Raw genomic sequence first — 26,286 nt, 5'->3', positions numbered from 1 at the left:
TCAATAAGTTTTCCCAGTTTGTTGTGGCATAATTAAGTGCCTCGGGTTATACTCGGGTCGGCTCATACACAAGTATATACGGTTTAGGTATTTTGTAAAATAGTAGGCAGGTCACTGAAGGCTCAGTGCCTGCCATAAGCCCATAAGGATGGATATGAAAGAAGAGCACTACATAAAGCCCCCACAGGCTGCCCCGAAGCACAAGAATCTCTAACTGAAAACTACAAATACAGATTTAACAAACAAAACCAAAGAAAAGACAATGTATGCATATATCCTAATGAAAATAAGTAAAAAAGCAAGTGCATTAAATTTAATATAGGGTATTTAGTAAACACTGTTTTTGATTAAAAAAAAAAAAAAAAAGCATAAAGCTGTCCCACCGCGACAAGGTATACCCCATTGGGACAGTAACTACAATCTAATGTTAAAACCTACCTAGTGTGAATAGTGGCAGAGAGATTAAACAAGCACAAGATGGATTTCATCAACCCAGGTATCATTTTAACCAACCGGACTGTGTCTGTAGGTTACTGAGCAAAATCCTGACAGGTTCGCTTTAAGGTCATGTTACAACCAAGATTCTTATGTTTTGAGATTTTCCACAAACTCTTCATAGTTATCTGCTGTTGAGTTTTCTTGAAAAAAAAAAAAAATATAGCACTATTACGAATGCTACCCATGCAGCCTATTCCGTGCCCTGCAGGAAACTGAAAAACTATCTTTAAGACTTAAGCACACACAGCGAGATCGCTGCTGAGTCACAAGTTTTGTGACGCAACAGCTATCTCACCAGCTAGATCGCTGTGTGAGACACTTATCAGCGACCGGCCCCCCTGCCGGGTATCACTGATCGTGCTCGAATGGCCTGGACATTTTTTTTGATCATTGGTCTTCCGCTGGCCAGTACACGATGTGTACGTTAGATACCAGCGCGCTGGTGCAGGGAGCTGGTAACCAAGGTACACATTGGGTTTTTAAGCGGCGCTTAGAAACCCGATGTGTACCTTTGTTACCAGCTCCCTGCACCAGCACGCTGGTATCTAACGTACACTGCGAGTAACTAAGCGACGTGCGTCGCTTGTTAACCGCGTGTCGCTGTCCTGATCGCTGCTGAGATCTGCCTGTTTGGCAGCTCACCAGCGATCGTGTAGCGACACACCAGCGATCCTGACAAGTTCATATCATTGTCGGGATCGCTGGTGAGTCGCTATTTGTGACGGGGCCCTTACAAATCTGAGGTGCAACAAAGACTTTTATCTTTACTTCAGTCAACCTTGTAAACTTATCGTTGAGGCCCAACTTGATCAGCCATCTTATGTGTGTGAACAAGTGCTGGATTTAAGACCTTTTTACTCCCTGACTAAAATGAATAAATGTCAGAGAGGCCAATCACTTTTATCTATATATAGTTATTTAGGTTGAAGGAAGACTTTAAGTCCATCTAGTTCAACTCATATCCTATCCTATCCTAACCTGCCCTAACATTTCCAGAGGAACGCAAAAAAACCCCATGTGGCAAACAGTAAGCTTCACATTGGGGAAAAAAACTCCTTCCCAACTCCAAATACGGCATTCAGACTAGCTCCCTGGATCAACGCAATATTAATGAAACTAGTGTATATAACCTGTAATATACTTTTCAAGAAAAGCATCCAGGCTCTCCTTAAATTTTAGTAGGGAATCACTCATTACAGCATCATATGGCAGAGCGTTCCATAGTCCACTGCTCTTAAGGCCCTGTCACACTTAGCGATGTACCAGCGATCCCGACCAGCGGTATGACGCGGTCAGGATGGCTGGTACATCGCTAAGTGGTCTCTAGTGAGCTGCCACACAGACAGATCTCACCAGCGACATCGCTGGGGTCGGGGGTCGCTACTTACCTGTCACACCAGGCGATCCTGCGTCCTCCCGCCCGGCTCCACGCGTCGCTCGTCATCACAGCAGGAAGCGCTGCAAGAAGCTGACGACGAGAAACGGTCCAGGACGTTCTCGCGCGATCAGCGATAATCAGCGGGGGAGCGGATCGTTGGTAAGTATCACACACAGCGATATCGCTAGCAATATCGCTATAACGTCACAAGTTATAGCGATATTGCTAGCGATATCGCTTAGTGTGACAGGCCCTTTACAGTAAAGAATCCGCGTCTGTGAATATGCGTAAACCTTCTTTCCTTCAGACGTAGAGGATGCCCCCTTGTCCCCGTTGCAGGTCTAAGAGTGAAAAGATCATCTGAAAGGTCTTTGTACTGTCCCCTCGTATATTTATACATTGTAATAAGATCACCCCTAAGCCTTCTTTTTTCCAATCTAAATAACCCCAAGTGTAATAACCTGTCTTGGTATTGCAGACCCCCCCAGTTCTCTAATAACCTTGGTCGCTCTTCTCTGCACCCGCTCCAATTCAGCTGTCTTTCTTAGGCTATGTTCACACGTGGCGGTTTTTTGCTGCGAAAAAGAAGCATTCCTATGGGATTCCGCAATGCTGTGCTAATGCTGCGGTTTTTACCGTGGCGGAATCGCTTAGCGGTAAAAAAAAAAACGCAGCATGCTCATTAATTTAGCGGAATCGCACCCATAGGAATGCATTGTTCGGCTTACTTTCCGCATGTGGCTGTGCACACCATGCGAAAAGTAAGCAGAACATTTGCGGATGGTACCCACGGTCCGGAGGAGAGGAGACCGTCCTCCGGGCTTTGGGTACCATATCCCTGTAAAAAATAGAATTTAAAATAAAAAATATTGTTGTTCTCACCTTCCGACGTCCTGCACAGCCTTCCCGCCTCTCTCCACGCTCCCAGTAATCCTTTGCGAGCGATGACGTCCGTTCTCGCGGGATCGCGAAGTCTCGCAGTCATTCGCGCGACGTCATCGCGAATGACCGCTAGACGTCGCGATCCCGCGAGAATGGATGTCATCGCGGTAATTCTCACAAAGGATTACTGGGACCGGGAGCGTGGAGAGTGGCGGGAAGGCTGCGCGGGACGCCGGAAGACCGGGAGAGTGGCGGGAAGGCTGCGCGGGACGCCTGAAGGTAAGAAAATTTTTTTTTATATATTACAAACAATGTGAAAAACATATAGCCAGCTCACCATAAAGGAGTTCCTCTTGATGCAGTAATCGGTGTTCACCTTATGTTTTGCACGGATCCAGGCAGGGAGTATGCCCCAACAAATAGAAATATGAGAAAATTGGGATCCAGCAAAAGGGTGAAAGTTCACCAGATTTGTAAAAACTTCCCTAAAAAAGGTCCCTTGCTGGAATGCTACTAATTGATTGGAGCTCCTCATACTTTTTATGACACAATGGATTAATAAAAAAGATCTCTGTACTAAAAAAGTTGGTCACACTCGTCAAACACTGTTTGATGAGTGTGACCAACCTGTCAATCAGTTCTCCAAGCGATGCAACAGATCGCTTGGAAAACACTAGCAATTCTGCAAACTAAAAATGCGATTTTCTTTTTTTTTCTCCCCCCCCCCCCCCCCCCCCCCCCCCCCCGCGGAATGGAATTCGGAATTCTCTTGGTAATTTCCGCGAGAGATCCACTACGTGTGAACGTAGCCTTATACACCAGAGACCAGAACTGTACACAGTATTCTAAGTGTGGTCGCGCTAGTGACTTGTATAAGGGTAAAATTATGGTCTCCTCATGAGCATCTATGCCTCTTTTAATGCATCCCATTATTTTATTTGCCTTTGCAGCAGCTGCATGACACTGGCCACTAAATGTGAGTTTGTCGTCCACCCATACACCCAGGTCTTTTTCAGTGACCGTTTTGCCCAGTGTTTTACAATTAAGCACATAATTATACATCTGGTTTGTTCTACCCAAGTGCATGACCTTACATTTATCCCCATTAAAGCTCATTTGCCATTTTTCAGCCCAAACTTCTAGTTGACATAAATCCTCCTGTAATATAAAATTGTCCTCCTCTGTATTGACACTAAATTCTGCAGGGTAATCATCTGCAAATATTGAAATTCTACTCTCTATGCCCCCTACAAGGTCATTAATAGATGTGTTAAAAAGTGGGCCCAATACTGACCCCTGTGGTACCCCACTGCTAACCGTGACCCAGTCTGAGTGTGCTCCATTAATAACCACCCTTTGTTTCCTATCCCTGAGCCAGCTCTTAACCCACTTACACATATTTTCCCCTATACCCATTGTCATTTTATGTATCAACCTTTTGTGTGGCGCTGTATCAGAAGCTTTTGAAAAGTCCATGTACACCACGTCCACTGCATTTCCTTGGTCCAGTCCGGAACTTACCTCTTCATAAAAGCTTATCAGATTAGTCTGACAGGAACGGTCCCTCGTAAACCCATGTTGCTATTGGGTCATGAGGTTATTCTTCAGATACTCCAGTATAGCATCTCTTAGAACAGGGTTCCCCAACTCCAGTCCTCAAGGCCCACCAACAGATCATGTTTTCAGGATTTCCTTAATATTGCTAAAATGATAATTGCATCACCTGTGCAATACAAAAGAAATGCTGAAAACATGATCTGTTGGTGGGCCTGGAGGACTGGAGTTGGGGAACCCTGGCTTAGAAAACCCTCTAGGATTTTTCCCACAGTAGAGGTTAAGCTCACTGGCCTGTAATTTCCAAGTTTAATTTTTGTCCCCTTTTTGAACATTGGCACCACATTTGCTATACGTCAGTCCTGTGGTACAGATCCTGTTATGGAATCTTTAAAGTGTCCATCAATGACTGTACTTAATTCCTGCAGTACTTGGGGGTGTATCCCGCCCGGGGATTTGTCAATTCTAGTAAAAATTTTTTTTTTTTTTTTAAGACTCCGCCGTACTTCCTGCTGAGTTGAGCAGGTGACTTTTAACGGAGAATTATCACTTTTTTTTTTTTTTTTTTTGTAATTTATTTCTTTATTAAAGAAAAATAACAGCGGCAATACAGCTGAAGAGTACATTTTCAGAATAACATTTTACAGTAGGGTAAGCCGTGCATTTCAAGAGAAATAAGTTCGAACAGAGTCGAACCAATAATTACAACAAAAACACAACAAATTCAACAATGGTGAATACCATGCATTGGGGTAGAGAGGTATAAAGGGAAGAGAATGATTGTCATTTTAGTTGAGGACCGAAAGATTCCTGTGATATAATAGTGTTGTAGGAAAGAGATATGATATGTGAAGGTGGGCGGCATCCATAAAAAGAGGGGTAGAGATCCGCTGTAGTGGTGTCATTAATAGGAAGAGGAGGCCCGGAGGTCTGAAAGACTAGGTGGGGACAACTTTTTCTCTCCAGGAGATACAAGCTTTTAAAAAGAGGGGGTGTGACTGGGTTTCCCAACTAGAGAGTTCCTCCATTCTGTAAATTAGTTTGATTTTTTTCAAACCATTCTGAGAGGGGGGGTGGAGATGTACTCCACCAATGGGATGAGATTAGATGTTTAGCTGCACTCAACATTAGGGCCAAAGGACCATGTTTTGTAAGCCTGCAGTCTGAAGTGGGGCAAAATAGTAATACTTCTTAGGAGAGAGATTTCTGGATATCAACTTTAGATCCATGAGTGTTTTGTTGACCCCTGACCAAAAATTTTTCAGAAGGGGGTAGGTCCAGAAGATGTGTGACATGTTGCCTATTCCCGAGCCGCACCTCCAGCACAATTTAGACTCAATTAATCCAAGATGATGCAAAATCTCGGGTGTCCTATACCATCCCGTGAGGATTTTGTAGGAGTTTTCCTGTAATAAGGTGCATCTGGAGAACCCTTTTGAATTGGTCAGAACCCTATGTACGAGGGGCGATCCAAAAGTAATGATCAATAATAAACACAATGAAAATAGTAAAAAAAAAAAAATATATTTTTCTACATAGTCTCCTAACAAGTCTATACATTTAGTCCATCTCTTTTCTAAACTTAGAATTCCCTTCGAAAAAAACTCCCCAACAGCGGTTATCACGTCGCTATTGTCGTCAAATTTCTTGCCCCGGAGGTGTTCCTTGAGCCGAGGAAAGAGAAGTCACTGGGGGCTAGATCTGGTGAATAGGGGGGGTATTCCACCAGTTCAAAGCCCGCTTCCTGAATGGTAGCCATGGCAACTGCAGCTTTGTGAGCGGTGCGTTATCTTGGTGAAACGGCACTCCAGCCCGCAGTTTACCGTGACTTTTCTCCTTGATAGCCTCCCGCAATCTTCTTATTTGTTCTGCGTAGTAGGAGCCCAAAATAGTGGCTCCCTTCTCCAAATAGTCCACCATAATTCCTTCAGCGTCCCAAAAAACGGACGCCATAACCTTCCCTGCTGAGCTTGACACTTTGAATTTCTTCGGCGTCGGCTCGTTTCCATGTCATCGATTGTTTAGTTTTGGGATCAAAGTGGTGGATCCAGGTCTCATCCATGGTCAAAAAACGTGACAAAAAATTCTCCTTGTCTGCTTGGAACTTTTCGAGATTTGCTATTGAAATGTCAACTCGTTTCTTCTTTTGCTCGTCTGTTAACATTTTTGGCACCCAACGCGCGGAGACCTTTCTCATATGCAATTCTTTTGCAAGGATTCTTTTAATACTGCCATATGAGATCCCTGTGACCTCAGCTACATGCCTGATAGTCACTCTTCAATCTGCCAACACAACTTCAACTTTTTTCACGTTTTCTTCATTGAGGGACGTGGATGGGCGTCCTTCGCGATGTTCATCTTCCGTCGATGTTCTTCCCAGCTTAAATTCCTTGGCCCATCGTGCAACTGTGGAATATGGAGAAGTGTCCCCCAATGTTTCCACCAAGTCGCTGTGTATGTCTTTGGTAGACATTTTTTTCAAGCAGAGGTATTTGATGAACGCTCTGAACTCGTTTTTTTTCCATTTTGATGTTCACTCCTTGGCAGTTCATATTCAAATGAATGTAGCTCCTGGGAATCGTGACCTATTTAAGTGATTTTTTTTTTTTTTTTTTTTTTTTTTTTTCCTTCCTGGACTAGTGGGTACCTAAGAGAGAAGAAAACATTTTATTTTAATTTCTGTGTGCAATAGAAATAACCGATTATCATTACTTTTGGATCGCCCCTCGTACTTCTGAGTCTGAATGTAATTCCCAATTCCTTCTCCCATGAAAGTAAGCAAACTGGTTTTGATGGATTGGAAGAGGAAACAATATTTTTGTATACTCTGGAGAGCAACCCCGGGATAGGCATAGGAAGATTCAAGAGCACGTCCAACCAGGACCCGCCTCAGATCTTCGTGTATTTAGCATTGAATTTTGATAAGATTTCAGAGGCATGGGCCATTTGTATGAAGTTCCTCGGGAACATACTGGCGTTTTCAGGCCAAATATCTGTTAAATAAACCTTTCCCAAATCTAGCTGAGAAATGGGTTGATTTGGGAGGCGACACCACATATCAAAAATGTCGTCATAGTTGGGATTTAGGAGGTAGGATATAATACTGATGGATGTTAGTGCGGGTAACCCATCCGATGTCGTACAAGTATTACTTAGGTCAACTTTAATTTTTAAAGTGGTCAGGGTAATTGGGTCAATTTTTAAATGTGCGGGGGGATGTACATCATTCCAGATATACTGGTATGTATTTTTCCCAAGGAGGAGCAGCTCCAGGTTATGATCTGGGGATTGGTAGGCACGATAGAGTCCGAGCCACCTTTCTTTTGATGTGAATGGCTTTGTGGTAGGAGGGGAAGTCTGGAAGATTTAATCCCCCATTCAAAGTTGGGAAAGTAAGGCTAGTTTCACACTAGCGCTTTTGAGCGCAGCGGCGTCCTGCGCACGGCCGCCGCTAAGCCCCGCCTCCGCCGGTAGCTCTGCCTATCAGCGCATGACGCTGCCATGCGTCCCCTATCTTTGTCACTGGGGGCGCATGCCGTGCGCAGTATGCGTTTGGCGGCGCATGCGCCTTTTTGACAGTGCGCCGAGCGCAACCAAACTGCAGCAGGTTGCGTTCGGCGCACCGTCAAAAGGACGCATGCGCCGCCAAACGCATACTGCGCACGGCCTGCGCCCCCAGTGATAAAGATAGGGGACTCATGTGCTGGTAGGCGGAGCTACCGGCGGAGGCGCGTCAGGGGGTGGGACTTAGCGGCGGCCGTGCGCAGGCCGTCGCTGCGTTTAAAAGCGCTAGTGTGAAACTAGCCTAAGAAATCTATGGGAAAGTCTTGATTATTTTTTTTTTTTTTTTTTTTGAACTTCCAGACATATTGCTCTCCTGAGGGATGAAAAGAGAGTTTTAGGGAGTGGAATAGGTGCCATGGACATTGTGTATATTAACCCCTTCACGACCAATGACGCCACATAGGCGTCATGAAAACTGGTGCCTATCTGACCAGTGACGCCTATGTGGCGTCATGACTTTAAAGGTCACCCGACAAGGTCACCCGACCCGCAGATACAGGGGGCTTTGTTCTTCAGCATAGGGGGCGTGGCTTCGCCCCCACGTGACTACGATCGCTCTGATTGGCTGTTTCACTTTTAACAGCCAATCAGCGCGATAGTAATATTTCATCAATGAAAATTGATGAAATATTACAATCCAGCCATGTCCGAAGCTGCTGTAGCAACGGACATGGCTGGTGACGGCGATCCGACCCCCCCCCGTTAACGGGGGCGATATGCCCCCGCCACTGAATGACAGCGGCGATGTGCCACCGCTGTCATAATCTCTCCGCTCCCCCCTGGCTTCCAGTCGCCCTTCCTCCCACCCCCCGGTACGCACCGAGTGCAGTTATAGCTCCCTGTGTCCCGCGGTCCCAGACCATGGGCGCCGCCATATTGGAAAATGGCGGGCGCATGCGCAGTGCGACCGCCGGCTGCAATTTCCATTCATTCATTTTGATCACTGATAAACTCTCACAGTGATCAAAATAGAATGAAAAGTAAATAAACCCCCCTGTTTATCACCCCCCATAGGCAAGATCAACTAATAAAATAAAGAAATTATTTTTTTTTTTTTCCAATAGGGTTGGAGAGAGGGTTAGGGGTGTGTTGGGGTTAGGGTTAGGGATGTGGTTAGGGGTGTGTTAGGGTTAGGGTTGAAGTTAGAATTGTGGGGTTTCCAGTGTTTAGGCACATCAGGGTGTCTCCAAACGCGACATGGTGCCACCTTTGAATCCAGCCAATTATGCTTTCAAAAAGTTAAACGGTGCTCCCTCCCTTCCAAGCCCCGACGTGTGCCCAAACAGTGGTTTACCCCAACATATGGGGTATCGGCGTACTCAGGAAAAATTGCACAACAACTTTAGCGGTATAATTTCTCCTGGTACCCTTGGGAAAATAAAAAATTGGGGGCTAAAAAAAATATTTTTGTGGAAATTTTTTTTTTTTTATTTTCACGTCTCTGCGTTACAAACTTCTGTGAAGCACTTGGGGGTTCAAAGTGCTCACCAGGCATCTAGATAAGTTCCTTGGGAGGTCTAGTTTCCAAAATGGGGTCACTTGTTTGGGGTTTCTATTGTTTAGGCACATCAGGGGCTCTGCAAACGTAACGACTGCAGACCATTCCATCAAAGTCTGCATTACAAAACATCACTACTTCCATTCCGAGCCCTTATATGTGCCCAAACAATGGTTCCCCCCCATATATGGGGCACCAGCGTACTCAGGACAAACTGTACAACAACTTTTGGTGTCCAATTTATCCTGCTACCCTTGTGAAAAAAAAAAATTGTTGGCTAAAAATTTTTTTTGAGGGGAAAAAAAATACTTATTTTCACGGCTCTACGTTATAAAGTTCTGTGAAGTGCTTGGGGGTTCAAGGAGCTCACCACACATCTAGATAAGTTCCTTGGGGGGTCTAGTCTGCAAAATGGGGTCACTTGTGGGGGGGTTCCACAGTTTAGGTACATCAGGGGCTCTGCAAATGTAACATGATGCCCGCAGACCATTCCATCAAAGTCAGCATCTCAAAATGTCACTACTTCCCTTCCGAGCCCCGATGTGTGCCCAAACAGTGGTTCCCCCCCCACATATGGGGTACCAGCGTACTCAGGACAAACTGGTCAACAACTTTTGGGGTCCAAAATTCTCCTGTTAGCCTTGTGAAAATTAAAAATAGTGTGCTAAAAATCATTTTTGAGGAAAAATTATTTTTTATTTTCACTGCTCTGTTATAAACTTTTGTGAAGCACTTGGGGGTTCAAAGTGCTCACTACACATCTAGATAAGTTCCTTAGGGGGTCTAGTTTCCAAAATGGGGTCACTTGTGGGGGAGCTCCCATGTTTAGGTGCACAGGGGCTCTCCAAATGCGACATGGTGTCCGATAACGATTGGAGCTAATTTTCCATTCAAAAAGTCAAATGGTGCTCCTTCCCTTCTGAGCCCTGCCGTGTGCCCAAACAGTGGTTTATGACCACATATGAGGTATTTGTGTACTCAGGAGAAATTGCCCAACAAATTATAGGATCCATTTTATCCTGTTGCCCATGTGAAAATGAAAAAAAAATGATGCTAAAAGAAAATTTTTGTTGGAAAAATTAAAATGTCCATTTTTTTTTTCTTTCCACGTTGCTTTAGTTCCTGCGAAACACCTGAAGGGTTAATAATCTTCTTGAATGTAGCTTGAGGGGTGCAGTTTTTAGAATGATGTCACTTTTGGGTATTTTCTACCATATAGACCCCTCAAAGTGACTTCAAATGTGAGGTGGCCCCTAAAAAAAAAAATGGTTTTGTAAATTTTATTGTAAAAATGAGATCGCTGGTCAACTTTTAACCCTTATAACTTCCTAACAAAAAATTTTTGTCTCAAATTGTGCTGATGTAAAGTAGACATGTGGGAAATGTTATTTAGTAATTATTTTGTGTCACATAACTCTGGTTTAACAGAATAAAAATTCAAAATTTGAAAATTGTGAAATTTTCTAATTTTTCGCCAAATTTCTGATTTTTTTCACAAACGCAAAAATTACCGACCTAAATTTACCACTAACGTAAAGCCCAATATGTCACGAAACAACAATCTCAGAATCGCTAGGATCCGTTGAAGCGTTCCTGATTTATTACCTCATAAAGGGACACTGGTCAGAATTGCAAAAAATGGCCTGGTCATTAAGGTCAAAATAGGCTTGGTCATGAAGGGGTTAACTTGGGTGCGATGTATGTTTTTATGTTTATCCTTCAACCAGGAGATGGAGAATTGTTATCACTGATCATGTTACCGTCATGGGATTTTCTTGTGTAAGTACTGTTGAAAAAGTCATTTAGCATATTGGCTTTTTCCTCGTCTTCATCCACCATTTCACTCAGACTATTTTTAATTGGGCCAACCCTATCATTTTTTGGTTTCTTGCTATTTATGTAGTGATATTCTCTTGCACAACTATCCCATTCATACAGAAAGCAGCAGTACTTTGTGTATCCACCCTGGAGACCCAAGTAAAGGGGGCTACCACCTTTAAGTAAACATAGAGGGGTTACAAATGGTTTTTCATAGTTGATATAGTAAGTTGCCGTGCTAGTACCACTTAGCAGCGTAGAACCCCATAGGACAAATGCAGTCTGTCAAAGAACCAAATGTCGGGGTACTCACTGATGTGTATTCTGTGCACTGTCTGATTCGTCTTTCCGTGGATGTCAGATGGTGATTGCAATAAGAAGCTGTGTCCCAATGTGGGGAGCGTCCTCCCGTTTGCATAAAAAACCCCTGTGTAGTGGTCTACAAAATACGGCGGTCAGCCTCGGCTGATGGAGCCGCCATGTAGTGCCGGGAGGGGGGCGTGGTGAAGCGGTCCGCAATGATGGACATGTGCAGCGGCCAATACCGACGCGTTTTGGGGGAATCGTCCCCCTTTCTCAAGGTCTGGTCTCTGCACTGCTGCTATCTCTTTATAACCCCCCCCCCCGTTCCACTATCTTTTGCTTGCAAAAAAAAGTGCAGATGCTTGAAATCCTATTGGTATAAAATATCCCTTAATAACTTCCTAATATGAAGTGCATGATATTGTGAACCATATTTAAAGTGTGTATATACTGTGTGTGTGTATGTGTGTATATATATATATATATATATATATTGACCTTAGTAATATATATTGATGCTCACTTTAAAATCCCCTATTTAAAAATGACGATTTAGTCACTCCAATAAAACAACATATACTTTAAAAACAGTGTGAATATCTATAAATAATTTATATAGAACAAATAAACACATTTTTTATGCTGAATTTTATTTTGATTATAAATGAACAATCAAAAATCCAAAAAAAGCAGGAAAGCTGACCCATTCTTCCCTAACAACACCATACCCCCGCCCAGAAAAAAAAAATTCATTACAGGGCATACAATTTAATCTTGTGATTGAGCCCCTTTGGGACCAGGCTATCTAACATAAAAATCCATTTGGACTCCATTCTGGAAATATTCTTTATATAATCACCTCCCCTAGGATTTTTTGCCATGCCTGTCAGCGTAATGACGTGAGAGGGGATGACCCAAAAAAACCCTGGTGATGTTGTGCAATTGCTCTTTTATCCTCTCCCTAGATCTTTTTGTACGCCCAACATAAATCTTATCACAAGGGCAACTTTTAGGTTTTTCATAGATAAAGTGCCTGAACAGCTGTTTCATGTTGTCACAGGTTTCTTTCATGTGCACTGCACAACTAACTGAAATTGAAGGTAGTGCATTGCCATTATGCAGCAAGACGGCTTTTAGGCTTGTTTTGGACAAATGACGAGTCCCCCTTTCTCTGGATTATGACGCCCTCAGAGCTTACATTTAATTGTTGATGTTGAATGCGACAAGATCGCCCTCCATGAAGACTTGTTGGTCAAAATCCGAACATCACCCGCTAGTAATTCCACTGCTGTACCCTGAAACTTACTGTATATGCTCAGCCTTAGTCACACATAGCGACTCACCAGTGATCCCGACAATGATATCAACGTGTCAGGATCGCTGGTGAGTCGCTATGTGATCGCTGGTGAGCTGTCACACAGACAGCTTCACCAGCGATCAGCACAGCGACGCCGAGCGCGCGGCGTCGCTGTGTTCGTTAGTTACCAGCGCGCTGATGCAGGGAGCTGGTAACTTTCGTACACATCGGGTATCCAAGGGACGTGCGTCCCTTAGATACCTGATGTGTACGTTAGTTACCAGCTCCCTGTATCACCGCGCTGGTAACTAACATACACATCGGGTATCTAAGGGACGCCCATCCCTTGGATACCCGATGTGTACGTTAGTTACCAGCAGATCGCTGGTCTCCCGCCTGTCACGCAGCGATGCGTGCTGGCCAGCGGGAGACCAGCGACCAAAAAAAAGTCAAGAGGTTTCCCAGAGCTATCAGCGATACCGGCAGGGGGGCCAGTCGCTGATCGCTGTCGCACAGAGCGATCTCGCTGGTGAGATCGCAGTTGTGTCACAAAACTTGTGACTCAGCAGCGATCTCGCTAGCGAGATCGCTGTGTGTGACGGGGCCTTTACTCTTGGGTAGATCAGATCAAATCTCGATAAGATTGTTCAGTTCACTTTGACTTGTAAGCAGGGCTGTGGAGTCGTGGAGTCGGAGTCGGTGCTCATTTTGGTGGAGTTGGAGTCGGTATAAAATGGACCGACTCCTAAAATATATAATAAATTGGGTACAGTAATTCAATGCAGGATGTGCTGAATATTTTTTCATAGGAATTTGGGAAAGTTATGAAATGTCCTATAAATGGCTGTTCTATTCCTGATCTAAGGCTACATTCACACACAGCGTTTTTCCTGTGTTTTTTGAGGATACGTTTTTCAGCTGCAAAAGCTGATCATCTTTTTAAAAAACCGCATCACCTGAAAGGTTTTTGAGCTCATAGATAATGTTTTCAATAGCAAAAGCAGATTAGAAATCTGCTCTATCTATCCATTTATCCATATCTGTCTATCCATATCGTATCTGTACCAAAAAGAATGAAAACCGGGTAGTACACCAATATATATTCTGTTCTCTCTAAATATCTTGTTTATGGGATCATAAAAATGATTAAATGTCTGAGGTTCACATTGTACTACAATAAATTTTTCACTTAAATATAAGCAATATGTGTGGGAGTCGGTGTAAGGGAAATTGAGGAGTCGGAGTCGCAGGTTTGGCTTACCGACTCCACAGCCCTGCTTGTAAGGCGTTGCTGACAAAGTAAGGAGTATTGAGAGGAAGATGCTTCATGACACAAAGCGCCCTCTTCATTTTTTTTGAAACTGGTAGTTCTGATGTATGTAGTACTGGGCATATTGCAGATGGAATGTTTGGATACTGTAAAGTTCACTTCTTCCTTGAACTCCTTTGCTAATTGGGGTCACCATGCAGAAATAGCCATTGGTAGTGTGATTGGTTGGCTCTCAATCATTGGGACTGCAAAAGACATAGATTCCGTCTTCATATTCAACTACTGGGTATGATGTGATGCACATCTATTGCAGCATGTGTGATGCCCAACTCTTGTCTTGATTTCCTATTCTGCTGCCAAAATATGGGTTGTAGGCTTTCCTTATTATGGTAGTCAAACTTTCATCTTTATGATGCAAAAGTGACTCCGCATATGTAGCAAAAACTACCTGCTTTGTTAATCTAAAAAATGCATATAGCAATGTCAGTATGCTAAAAATCTTAAAACTGTATACCTTTACACAGAGCGTTTAGAAAAGTAGAAACGTATAAAATTGCAACTGTAATTAGGATTACGTCTGAGTTGAGTTGGCGGTGTTTGATCGGTCACCCCGAGATCGAATACTGAAGGCTCAATAGACTAAATAGATGTAACAAACTAACTGCTAACAGTGCAATAATGATGATTCAATAATAGACGCAATTTTTCTATAAGCCTGCATGAAGGTTGTAATAAGTAATTACAACCTCCTGGATCTTGAAGATTAGAGCCGATCAGAAAATGTAAGTATCATATTCGTTTTCAGCACCGCAAAATTAGTTGGGAAAAGGATCAGAAACACGTCACCACTTCTCAATTTTTCACCCACTCCTGGTTTTGGCTTACAAATACTTAGGTAAAATACTGTCCAAATACTGAACATGGCTTAAGTATAGTATATAATCAGACTTTTGAATGAAAGAGCTCAAACATATTGCCTATTTGGGAACAAAGTTGGATAAGCTTTCAAAACAACTTGCACATTTACTAAGCTAAATTGCACCAGAATTCTGCTGTAACTGATGCTCCTGATTCATTAAGGATGGAATCTCCAGCGCTGGACTTCAGTTAAAAATACATCATTTATTGTAAATTCTTAAAATCGAACAGAAAAAAGTATGGATAAGGACATACAGGCAGATGGGGTCTCTGGTGGTCTCCAACCAACGCGTTTCGACCTAGAGGGTCTTACTCATTGGAACCATGAGTAAGACCCTCTAGGTCGAAACGCGTTGGTTGGAGACCACCAGAGACCCCATCTGCCTGTATGTCCTTATCCATACTTTTTTCTGTTCGATTTTAAGAATTTACAATAAATGATGTATTTTTAACTGAAGTCCAGCGCTGGAGATTCCATCCTTTATTTTGCTTCAGTCAACACCCCTGATCAAGGTGACTCCGTGCGCAGGAGGATTATGGATCGCAACCGAGACTGGTGAGCTGACCTCCCTTCATTTTCCCTATCCTTCTATAATTATAATTTGATTCATTAAGGGGCACATTTCTCTTAAAGGGGTTGACCGTTATTTGGGCAACCCTTCCTCAATCTATATTTCACCCATGTTAAATATAACACTTTCCTACTCTCTCCTTATTCTGGTGCCATTCTGCGCTCCACTTGTCAGATACTCCTGATTCATTAAAAGGGTTGCCCACTTCTTGAACAGCCTTCCCGATCACTCTCTCTCATGTAAAATAAGTAATGCTCTTCTCTAGGGCCTACTCAGTTTCACTGCTGTTGATGCATGGTCTCCCAGGGCTCATGTGAATTGCATATATTACTGTATTTTTCGGACTATAAGACATATTTTTTTCTTTTTTTTTTTCCCCCCCCAAACAACTTTGGGGGAAAATGGGGGGGTGCATCTTATAGTTGGAATATACTTACAAGTAGTGTGGCGATAGCAGGAGTCGGGCAATTCTGTGCTGGTCCGACACTGCAGGGCGATGATCACACTCCCTTCCCAGGTTGGTGCAGCAGTTTTCGGTGGTGCGGGGGCTCAGTCGACATTTTGTGAAAGCCCGGAGTCCCCGCACTTCCATTGCTATGATGGGTGGGTGGCCTTTGGGGAAAATGGGTGCTGGAAGCAGCAGTGCATGCGCAGCTTGAGATCTCTGCAGATCAAAGTCTGCATTCCATGTGTCGTTTTGACAGTGCGGCGACCACACCAAAATGCAACATGTTGCGTTCGACGCGGGTCGCCGCACTGTCAAAATGACACATGCGGAGGCATCCGCATACATCGGCACAGCCTGCATTCCTAATGCAAAAGATAAGGTACGCATGCTGAAGTAGGCGGAGCTTACGGGAGGAGGTGCGGCTGTGGGCGGAGCTGCATAGTCTGCAGCCCTCCGCACCTCGCCCGTACGCTAGTGTGAAACTAGCCTTAGATTGATTTTTTTATTTTCACGGCTCTGCGTTTATAAACTTCTGTGAAGCACTTGGGGGTTCAAAGTGCTCACCACACATCTAGATAAGCTCCTTGGGGGTTCTAGTTTCCAAAATGGGGTCACTTGTGGGGGGTTTCTACTGTTTAGGCACATCAGGGGCTCTGCAAATGCAACATGACACCCCCAGAACATTCCATCAAAGTCTGCATTCCAAAATTGTGCTCCTTCCCTTCCAGGCTCTCCCATGCGCCCAAACAGTGGTTCCCCCCACATATGGGGTATCAGCGTACTCAGGACAAATTGCACAACTACTTTTGTGGTCCAATTTCTCCTGTTACCCTAAGGAAAATAGAGTAGCGGGCTAAGAGATCATTTTTGAGAAAAAGAAAATTATTTTTTATTTTCACTGCTCTGCGTTATAAACTTCTGTGACGCACTTGGGGGTTCAAAGTGCTCACCACACATCTAGAGAAGTTCCGTACAGGGTCTAATTTCCAAAATGGGGTCACTTGTGGGGGGTTTCCAATGTTCAGGCACATCAGAGCATCTCCAAACGCGACATGGCGTCCAATCTTAATTCCAGCCAATTCTGCATTGAAAAAGTCAAACGGTGCTCCTTCCCTTCTGAGCTCTTCCGTGCGCCCAAAGAGTGGTTTACTCCTACATATGGGGTATGGGCGTACTCGGGACAAATTGCACAACAACTTTGGGGGTCTAATTTCTCCTGTTATCCTTGTAAAAATAAAAATTTGGGGGCGAAAAATCATTTTTGTGGGAAAAAATGATTTTTTATTTTCACTGCTCTACGTTATAAACTTCTGTGAAGCACTTGGAGGTTCAACGTGTTCACCACACATCTAGATAAGTTCCTTAAGGGGTCTAGTTTCCAAAATGGGGTTACTTGTGGGGTGTTTCCACTGTTTAGGCACATCAGAGGCTCTCTAAACGCAACATGGCGTCAGATCTCAAATCCAGCCAATTCTGCGTTGAAAAAGTCAAACGGCGCTCCTTCCATTCCAATCCCTGCCGTGCGCACAAAAAGTGGTTTACCCCCACATATGTGGTATTGGCGTATTCAGAAGAAATTGCACAACAAATTTTTCGGTTCATTTTCTTTTCTAACACGTGTGAAAATAAAAAAAAATTGATCTAAATTAATTTTTTTGCAAAAACGTTAAATGTTAATTTTTTTTCTTCCACATTGCTTCAGTTCCCGTGAAGAACGAAAAGGGTTAATAAACTTCTTGAATGTAGTTTTGAGCACCTTGAGGGGTCCAGTTTTTAGAATGGTGTCACTTTTGGGTATTTTCTGCCATGTACACCCCTGAAAATGACTTTAAATATGATGTGGTCCCTTAAAAAAATGGTTTTGTAAAAATGAGAAATCGCTGCCCATCTTTTAACCCTTATAACTTCCTAACAAAAAAAAAATTTGTTTCCAAAATTGTGCTGATGTAAAGTAGACATGTGGGAAATGTTGTTTATTAAGAAATTTGCCTGACACATCTGATTTAAGGGCATAAAAATTTAAAGTTTGAAAATTGCAAAATTTAAAAAATTTTCGCCATATTTCGGTTTTTTTCATAAATAAACACAAGTCATATCAAAGAAATTTTACCACTAACATGAAGTACAATATGTGACGAAAAAACAATCTCAGAATCAGCGGGATCCGTTAAAGCGTTCCAGAGTTATAGCCTCCTAAAGAGACAGTGGTCAGAATTGTAAAAATTGGCCCGGTCATTAAGCTGCAAAATGGCTGTCGCTAAGGGGTTAAACTATTTTATGATCAAATCGTGGATGTGTGGTTTGGTTATTTTCTTGCTGAAGGGGGCAAGTTTGTCTTTCAAAATGGTGTATCGTGTGTGTGGGTGCAGTATGAACGGGGATACAAAGTAATCACCGAAAAACAGTGTTTAGAAATAATAGAATAGATTGAGGTGTGCGGTGTTAATGATCACTGTATTCTGCTTTTCATGTGATTTTTTTTTTTCTCCTTACTGTGTCTAATGTTCGAATTTGGCTGCCTGTCATTATGCCAAGCTGTATGATTCCTTTATCTGACCCACTTCCTGCAAAACTGATGCATAGCGTGTGTCCCAATATAGGGTCAGTGTAATGTGCTTTTCATTTTCATTACACACAATTTAGTAAAATCTTTGCTTCTGACCTGGTGGCTGGAAATGTATAGATAAAAATCATAAAATACTTTTGACTGAAATTTATAAATATGGCAGCTATATTTATATCTATAGGCTTTTAGAAGTCCTGTGGGGTTTTTTTTTTGTTTGCAATTAACTAGTTTACTGTCATGAAGCATGATTACGTAACTAATGTGACACATCTTTGTGATCGAGTGATTAAAAGGGCTGTCCTGGGTCGGGATTTAAAGGGAATCTGTCACCTATTTTTTCGACTATAAGATGCAGCTACCGCCATCAGGGGCTTTATGTACAGCATTCTGTAATGCTGTAGATAAGCGCCGGCTTAACCGGAAAGAAAAACGAGTTATATTATACTCACCCAGAGGCGGTCTGGGTCCGATGGGTGTTGCGGTCCGGTCCGGCGCCTCCCATCTTCTAGTGATGACCTCCTCTTCTTTGCTTCCCGTCATGGTGCTGGCACACTGCTCTGCCCTGTTGAGGGCAGAAGGAAAAGGTCAGAGAGGTCTGGTGCCTGCGCACTACACTATTCTGCTCTGCCCTCAAAAGGGCAGATAAAGTACGCCTGCGCCAGAGCCGCGAAGGGAAGCAAAGAGGACGTCATCGCTAGACCTTTACACCCATCGGACCCGGACCGCCCCATGGGTGAGTATAATATAACTCGTTTTTCTTTGCTTTCAGTTTCCATCGGGGGCTTATCTACAGAATTACAGAATGCTGTAGATAAGCCCCTGATGGCAGTGGTCGCAGCTTATAGTTGAAATAATAGGTGACAGTTTCCCTTTAAGTCTGACTGCAAACTTGTGAATCCAGACAGTGTGCGATCAGGATTCTCCTTTGCTGGGAGCAGTTTGTCATGTGATCACAAGTATGCGATTTTTGTGTACTTCTGGCCACCTTTGCTCAATTCCTTGTCCTAAGTGAGAGTGCGCATGTCTAGTTAGCGCTTGAACATGTATACACAAATTGCACTCTTTTGGTCACACATTCCCCCCACCCCCGGGATTTTTTTTCTTTGTCAAATCCATTGACTTCTATCATGTTGTTTTGGTAATAGTTAGGTGACTGTCAGTTGGTCTCTCTAAAAATTCAATGGATGAGTTAACCATAAAAAAAAAAAAAAAAAAGGGAGGAAGTAAATTGATAACTAAAGTTGAGCTAATTGGTCCTATCAAAGTGGTACATTTTCAGACTTCTGCTAATGGCTATCTGTGGGTTTGGTGTAAATGATCTGGATAATGTTAATCATTTGACTAATGTTCTAGACCTTACACTTATGTTAGGGGGCTTAATAGGAACTAGCAATTAGACTGAAAAATGTCTCTTGTTTTGTCTAGGTGCATCCAGTGGTTCAAATAGTCCTACCGCGGACTCTGCAGCCATCCAGATAGTAGAAACCGTATTAAACAACTGTGAAAGTGATGTTGGCAGCCCTACTGACAAATCCAGGTAAGTGAGTGGTGGACAGTATGTAGGCCACTACCCAGGCATATTTTATAGAAGCAGCTCTTCAGCGTTCCGTAGTGGCTTATTCTAGTGTTGGTGTTGGCGACTGTCACACTTAGGCCGGGGTCACACATGCGATAAAGTTTGACGAGTCTCGCACATCAATACCCGACACTGCTGCCGGCACACGGGAGCAGAGCGTGCGGCTGCATAGAAATCCATGCAGCTGAACGCTCCGATCCAAGTGCCAGCGGCAGTGTCCCTAGTATTGACATGCGAGTCTGGTCATAGTTTCTCACATGTGTGTCCCCGGCCTCAATGTAATGTTTCTTTATGGCGATAAGGCAACTTCACAATGTTTAACTTGTGTATAAATTGCCAGTTTCAAGATCAGTGACTTGAAACGTTCTTGTGCGCATCCTAAGAACCCTGTTTATCCATAGGTATACTGCTTTGCAGGTAATTTAAAACCTTTCAGTTTCTCTGTACAGTGAATAACTTTCTTACAAACGAGTGAAAATACATTTCCCTAAACTTTTTTTCCTTGAAGGATCTTAAACATATAGGGTCTTGGCTTCACACATAGTAAAAGTCCGAAATAAACTGATTTGTTTTGGGGGTTTTTTTTTTCCCCTTTTTCCACTCAATTTCACACTTTTTGTTTTCCTTCTTGCAATCCTTTTAGAAATGTGGCTGCTTTACCTGTAACTCAGCAAATGACAGAGATGAGCATTTCAAGAGAAGATAATTCAACTTCTCCAAAAACAGAATCCTCAGAACCAGGTATGTTTTATGTGCCAGTAGGTACAGGAAATATTTGAACATGTGTACAAATGTTATTACAAACTTCAATCCACTGTAATTTTGGACTAGTTAGTTCTTTTCAGTGTCTTATAAGAATATAGTTTCTTTGTGGGTAACTTGGATGAAGTGCTCTAGATTCCTCTGTTACTCGTATGATCATAGACGTATAATGGCCCTTTAATCTTTTATTAGCAAACACAAAGCTAAAAAGTGCAAAATAGTTATAGGCCATATTTTGTTTCAATACTTCAGTCTGTTGATTGTCTGCAGTAATTCTCTTTCTAGCCCACACTGGCTTGTCAATGAGAATAATGGATGGGGAGTATGAAACTAAGGTTTGTGTTTCTCAACTCTGATATTTCCTACACTTATCTATTCATTTGTACTCATTTCAGTTGTGACTCAGCCAAGTCCTTCAGTATCTCAGCCTAGTACATCTCAAAATGAGGAAAAGACTCCAGAACTCCCCAAGCCAAAGAAGAACAGATGTTTCATGTGCAGGAAGAAGATTGGTCTTACAGGTATTGTACTTCCCATCATTCATTCATTTGTAGATTTGGAAACATAAAATATAGCTAATGGATGACAGAACTTGCCTACTACTTTATGATGAGGTTACTTTAGTGTCTGCTGGCATCAGTTGTGAGGCCAGATGTCTCACGAAGATGATTAAAGAAATCTGTGAATGTACCTGAAAACATGCTGCCTCTTCTATAATGACCTTAACCATTGGCTTGTTCACATGACCGTATCTTCAATCTGAGTGTTGTCCTTTGGGGGGGGGGGGGGGGGAGGCACAACCATGGACCAATGTTATTCAGTGGGCCATCTTTTTAAACTGACCAAATCTGTATGAAAAAAAATTAGCAGCGGCACCAGTTTCTTCCGTAAATCGGATGAGACTCACTCATTAAAGTCTTGAGTGTTAAAATATTCTGGTGCCATATTAAGTCATAGTATAGCATACAATTTTTACGGGTACATTGAAATTCTGTAACGTAGGAAATTGTAAATGATCTTGAACGATGAAAAGCTGTTGCTGTTTAAACACACAAAAAAGTGGAAAAAAAAATACTGAATAGATATACAGCCATGGACGAAAGTTTTAACACCCTTGAAATTTCTCCCAGAAATCTATTGCAATTATACATGTTTAGTTATATAAAAGTTTGTTTCCTTTTGTGTATCCTGGAACAACACAAAAAAAGAAAACTGCAAATTGGACATGATTTCACACACTATCCCAAAAATGGGCCAGGCAAAATTATTCACTCCCTCAACTTAATATTTAGTTGCACACACTTTGGAATAAATAACTGCAATCAAGTTTCTTACACCTCTAAACTGGAACTTCTTTTACAAACTGCTCCAGGTCTCTCATTTAAAGGGTGCCTTCTTCCCAACACTCATTGCTGGCCACTTCAGAACTCTCCAGCGCTTTGTTTCCATTCATTTCTGGATGATTCTTGAAGTATGTTTGGAGTAATTATCCAGTTTGATGACTCATGACCTAGGAAGCAAACCCAGCTTTGACACTGGGCACTACTTTTCAACCCCAAATTTTTTGTTAATCTTCAGATTTCATGATGCCTTGCACACAGGCAGCAAAACCTCCCCAAAACATCTCTGAACCTCCTGTTTGACTATAGGTACTGTTCTTTTCTTCGTAGGCCTCACTCCATTTTCAGTAAACAGTAAAATGATGTGCTTTATCAAAAAGCTTTATCTTGGTCTCTATCTGTCAACAAGACTTTCCCAGAAGGATTTTGGCTTGGGGCCCCGTCACACATAGCGACTCACCAGCGATCCCGACAACGATATCAACTTGTCAGGATCGCTGGTGAGATGTCAAACAGACAGCTTCACCAGCGATCAGCGACGCCAAGCGCCTGGTGTCGCTGTGTACTTTAGTTATCAGCGCGCTGATGTAGGGAGCTGGTAACTAAGGTACACATCGGATTTCTAAGCACCGCATGGTGCTTAGAAACCCTACATTTACCCTAGTTACCAGCGTGCTGATCGCTGGTCTCCTGCCTGTCACACGCAGCGATGCGTGCTGGCCAGCGATCAAAAAAAATGTCCTGGCTATTGCAGGACGATCAGCGATAACCGGCAGGGGTGCCGGTCGCTGGTCAGTGGCACACATAGCGATCTCGCTGTTGCGTCACAAAAATTGTGACTCTGCAGCGATCTCGCTAGCGAGATCGCTATGTGTGACGGGGGCTTTACTCATGTACATTTTGGCAAACTGCAGTCTAGCTTTTTATGTTTGTGTCAGCAGTGGGGGTTCTCCTTGATCTCCTGCCATAGCGTTTCATTCAAATGTTGACGGATAGTTTGCACTGACACTGATGCACCCTGAGCCTGCAGGACTGCTTGAATTTCTTTGGAACTTGATTGGGGCTGCTTATCCACATCTGGACTAGACTGCTTTGCAACCTTTTGTTCAGGTTTTTCTCTGCTGGCCACGTACAGGGAGATTAGGTACAGTGCCATGGGTTGTAAACTTCTTGATTTATATTGTGCACCATGGACAAATGAACATCAAGATCTCTGTAGATGGAATTGTAACCTTGAGATTGTTGATATTGTTCAACAATTTTGGTTCTCAAGTCCTCAGACGGTTCTCCTTCTATTCGCCATGCTTAGTGTGACACACACACCCGAGTCAATTTTTATGTTGCCCACACGTTACTTGCAACTAGTGAGTTTGAAAGAGCATAACATGCTTAAAAAATTGTGGGTAAACAATTGTTTCAAAGGTGGCAACAGTTTTGAGGTTTTCAGTGACATTATGTCAACTTTGCCTTTTTCTGTTGTCCACCCTTCTTGTGGTGGTCTAATACACACAACGGAAATTTATATAACAAAACATGTGTAATTACAATAATTTTTTGGGGAAATACTTCATTTACTAGAACCATTTCAAGGGTGCCAACACTTTCGGCCATGAGACAGTTGACCTAAACGGACTACTGAACACTGACTCCTTTCTTCCATGTCACATAATATGCTAAGAATTGACTGGGTTTTATATTTACTTTGGATGTTATGGGATGAATTTAAAGAAATCAAAATGGGTGAAATTTTGCTGTTATGATCATGTACTTAACTTTCCTTCCGTTTACTTCCTTAGGTTTTGACTGCCGTTGTGGGAATCTGTTTTGTGGACTTCATCGTTACTCTGACAAGCACAACTGCCCCTATGACTATAAGGCAGAGGCTGCAGCAAAAATAAGGAAAGAAAACCCAGTTGTTGTGGCAGAAAAAATACAGAGAATATAAATCTACATTTGTGAAGACTGACTTTTTTCTTTTGATTTTAATATATCCTAAGGAAACATTAAAGAGCAGATGCATGTTTCTTTGAAATGTTTAACTTTTTTTTTGTGGTGTCTTATTTTTTTTTTTTTTTTTCCTCTAGTTGGGATGTTTTGAGTGTTACAGGCAAAATTGAATAGATGATACAGCCCTTTTTACCCTTTTTTTTGTGTTCCTATGCTCTCAGAACTTGGATGGATCAGTGCTGGCTTTACTGTTTTTAGTTGAATGCATATCTGGTTGAGGAAATGTTTGTGCCAAAATGTAGGCCTAAAATCTGCATGCCTGCATCGGATACGTTTTATCAAAGATACAGGTGTGGACTAAACCTGGTGGGCAGGCGGGCGGACTCGAATGTGTGTGCATCGGAGCTGCACTTCTTTTTCTTACGATGCTGAAATACCGTTTAACAGATTTGTTTCCACTATTTTTCTTAACCGCCTAACATTTAAGATGAGCAATACTCTGTTTAGACGTGACACTATTCAGTTAAGGATCAGCCCCTACTTAGTGTTTTGTGTGTGGTGCTAGATTTTATGCTTTAGTACTTTCCAGCAACTTGGCATTGTTGACGATTTCTCTTTTTTTAATTTTACCTGTATTTTGAATTTGCAGATTGTCAAATTTTTATAGGTTAAACTCTAATCCTTCTGTCCCGGCTATCTTGGTGCACTCATGTAATCCTGCAGGGTTTTAATGTATTTATTTTGATCCTTACAGTGCCTTTTCTGTTTGTGGTTATTATTGAGACAGGTGAAATTCTGAATTGAAAGGTTAAAGAAGTTGTCGTTTGTTTTTTTTCGACCTGGGCAGGGTAGTTGTAGAAGCGACTATTCTCTGCCCAGCTTCTCGTCTCCTATGAATAGCATGTCCTATTAGAGAGCGGCACAGAATCCCCACTTCAGTTCCAGATATTTAAGCCTGTAGTGTCAATCCTAAAGATTGCTTCAACTTTAGCTTGCCGTGCACACTTTTTCTTTTGGATTTGGTAAGGTAATCTAATGGCTTTTAGCCATTCATGGAGGTTTTCCAATGTGACTCACCTGCACAGATTTGCATGAAAACCATACCTTACTTGGCTGCTGTAGATCATTTTTTTTTTTTTTTTTTTTCGTCTTTTTCTTTTTCTCGCATAAGGTTGAGGTGTGTGTCAATGATTCAGTTCTTCCACGAGTGCTGTCAGGAACCACAATGAAGGGGGGGCTGCTCACCGTATAGTTTTCAATTGTATTTGGGTGTAGGACTGTAATTTTCTTGGTTTTATTGCATGGGCTGCATTATCTACAGCTTTGTATAAAAACTACTTTAGAAAAGACAGTAAACTTCACTGATGCTTGTCTGGTAATTTCACTTCTGTGTTATAATGGAAGGTTTGTATGAGATTTATCCCCCCACTTTTTTTTTTGTCTGTTTTGTTTTTTGATCTTTAGATGAAAGTAATTTTTTAGCATAGTATTGTAGTATTAATAGCCTGTTCTCATCTGTAAATAGTTAATGTATGTTCACTATGCCCCACTTTCTGATTTTATTGTGTTCTGCCCTCAACTCTTCTTACTCCTCCCAGGCATCATTTTTTGTTCTATATTATTTTTTTTTTTCTTTTTTCTTTTTTGCTTTTAAAACTTGTATTTTTGTTCCGAGTTACTAGATATGCAAATGTGTACAGATAGTTCATATTTATGTATTGCACATAATCATGCTATTCAGCATTTATGCTATATTGTATTATGTAAATAATAAACGATGTACAGAGGGAATCATGTCTGTGCCATTGACTTGCATTTTAAACCGTTACTGTGAATGAAGGATAATATAACATTGTGTGAAACTGCCATGTATTGCCACATGTATGCTGCCAATTTATGATGTCTATAGAGGGAAGTCTTGCTTTTCTGTTAAAAGGGACTAAATTTGTAATCCTTTAAAATAGAATCGGTCATCAGGTTCTTGCTAACCTACATCAGCAGTATTATGGGCTGAGACCCTGATTCTGATTCCAGGAATGCATCACTTATGTTGCTACAGTTTTGATTAAAAACTATCTGCAGATCTACCAGTTCT

General features: G+C 42.3%; 1 protein-coding gene across 2 annotated transcripts in view; it reads left to right on the top strand.

Annotated features, from left to right (window-relative positions):
* The window catches only part of ZFAND5 (zinc finger AN1-type containing 5), a 39,807-nt gene extending 13,825 nt beyond the window's left edge, over positions 1-25,982 (top strand). For both annotated transcript variants that reach the window (XM_073543737.1, XM_073543735.1), the window contains exons 3-6: positions 19,992-20,103; positions 20,786-20,883; positions 21,300-21,425; positions 24,041-25,982. In XM_073543737.1, coding sequence (XP_073399838.1) covers positions 19,992-20,103; positions 20,786-20,883; positions 21,300-21,425; positions 24,041-24,189 — 485 coding nt within the window. In that variant the 3' untranslated portion in view covers positions 24,190-25,982. The remainder of the gene's footprint in view (positions 1-19,991; positions 20,104-20,785; positions 20,884-21,299; positions 21,426-24,040) is intronic.
* Positions 25,983-26,286: the final 304 nt, after the last annotated feature.

The sequence above is a fragment of the Dendrobates tinctorius genome, unplaced genomic scaffold (genome assembly GCF_039654945.1).
Source record: "Dendrobates tinctorius isolate UK_male_01 unplaced genomic scaffold, ASM3965494v1 ptg000134l, whole genome shotgun sequence".
NCBI classification, from domain to species: domain Eukaryota; kingdom Metazoa; phylum Chordata; class Amphibia; order Anura; family Dendrobatidae; genus Dendrobates; species Dendrobates tinctorius.
This window is presented reverse-complemented; position numbering and strand designations above follow the sequence as displayed.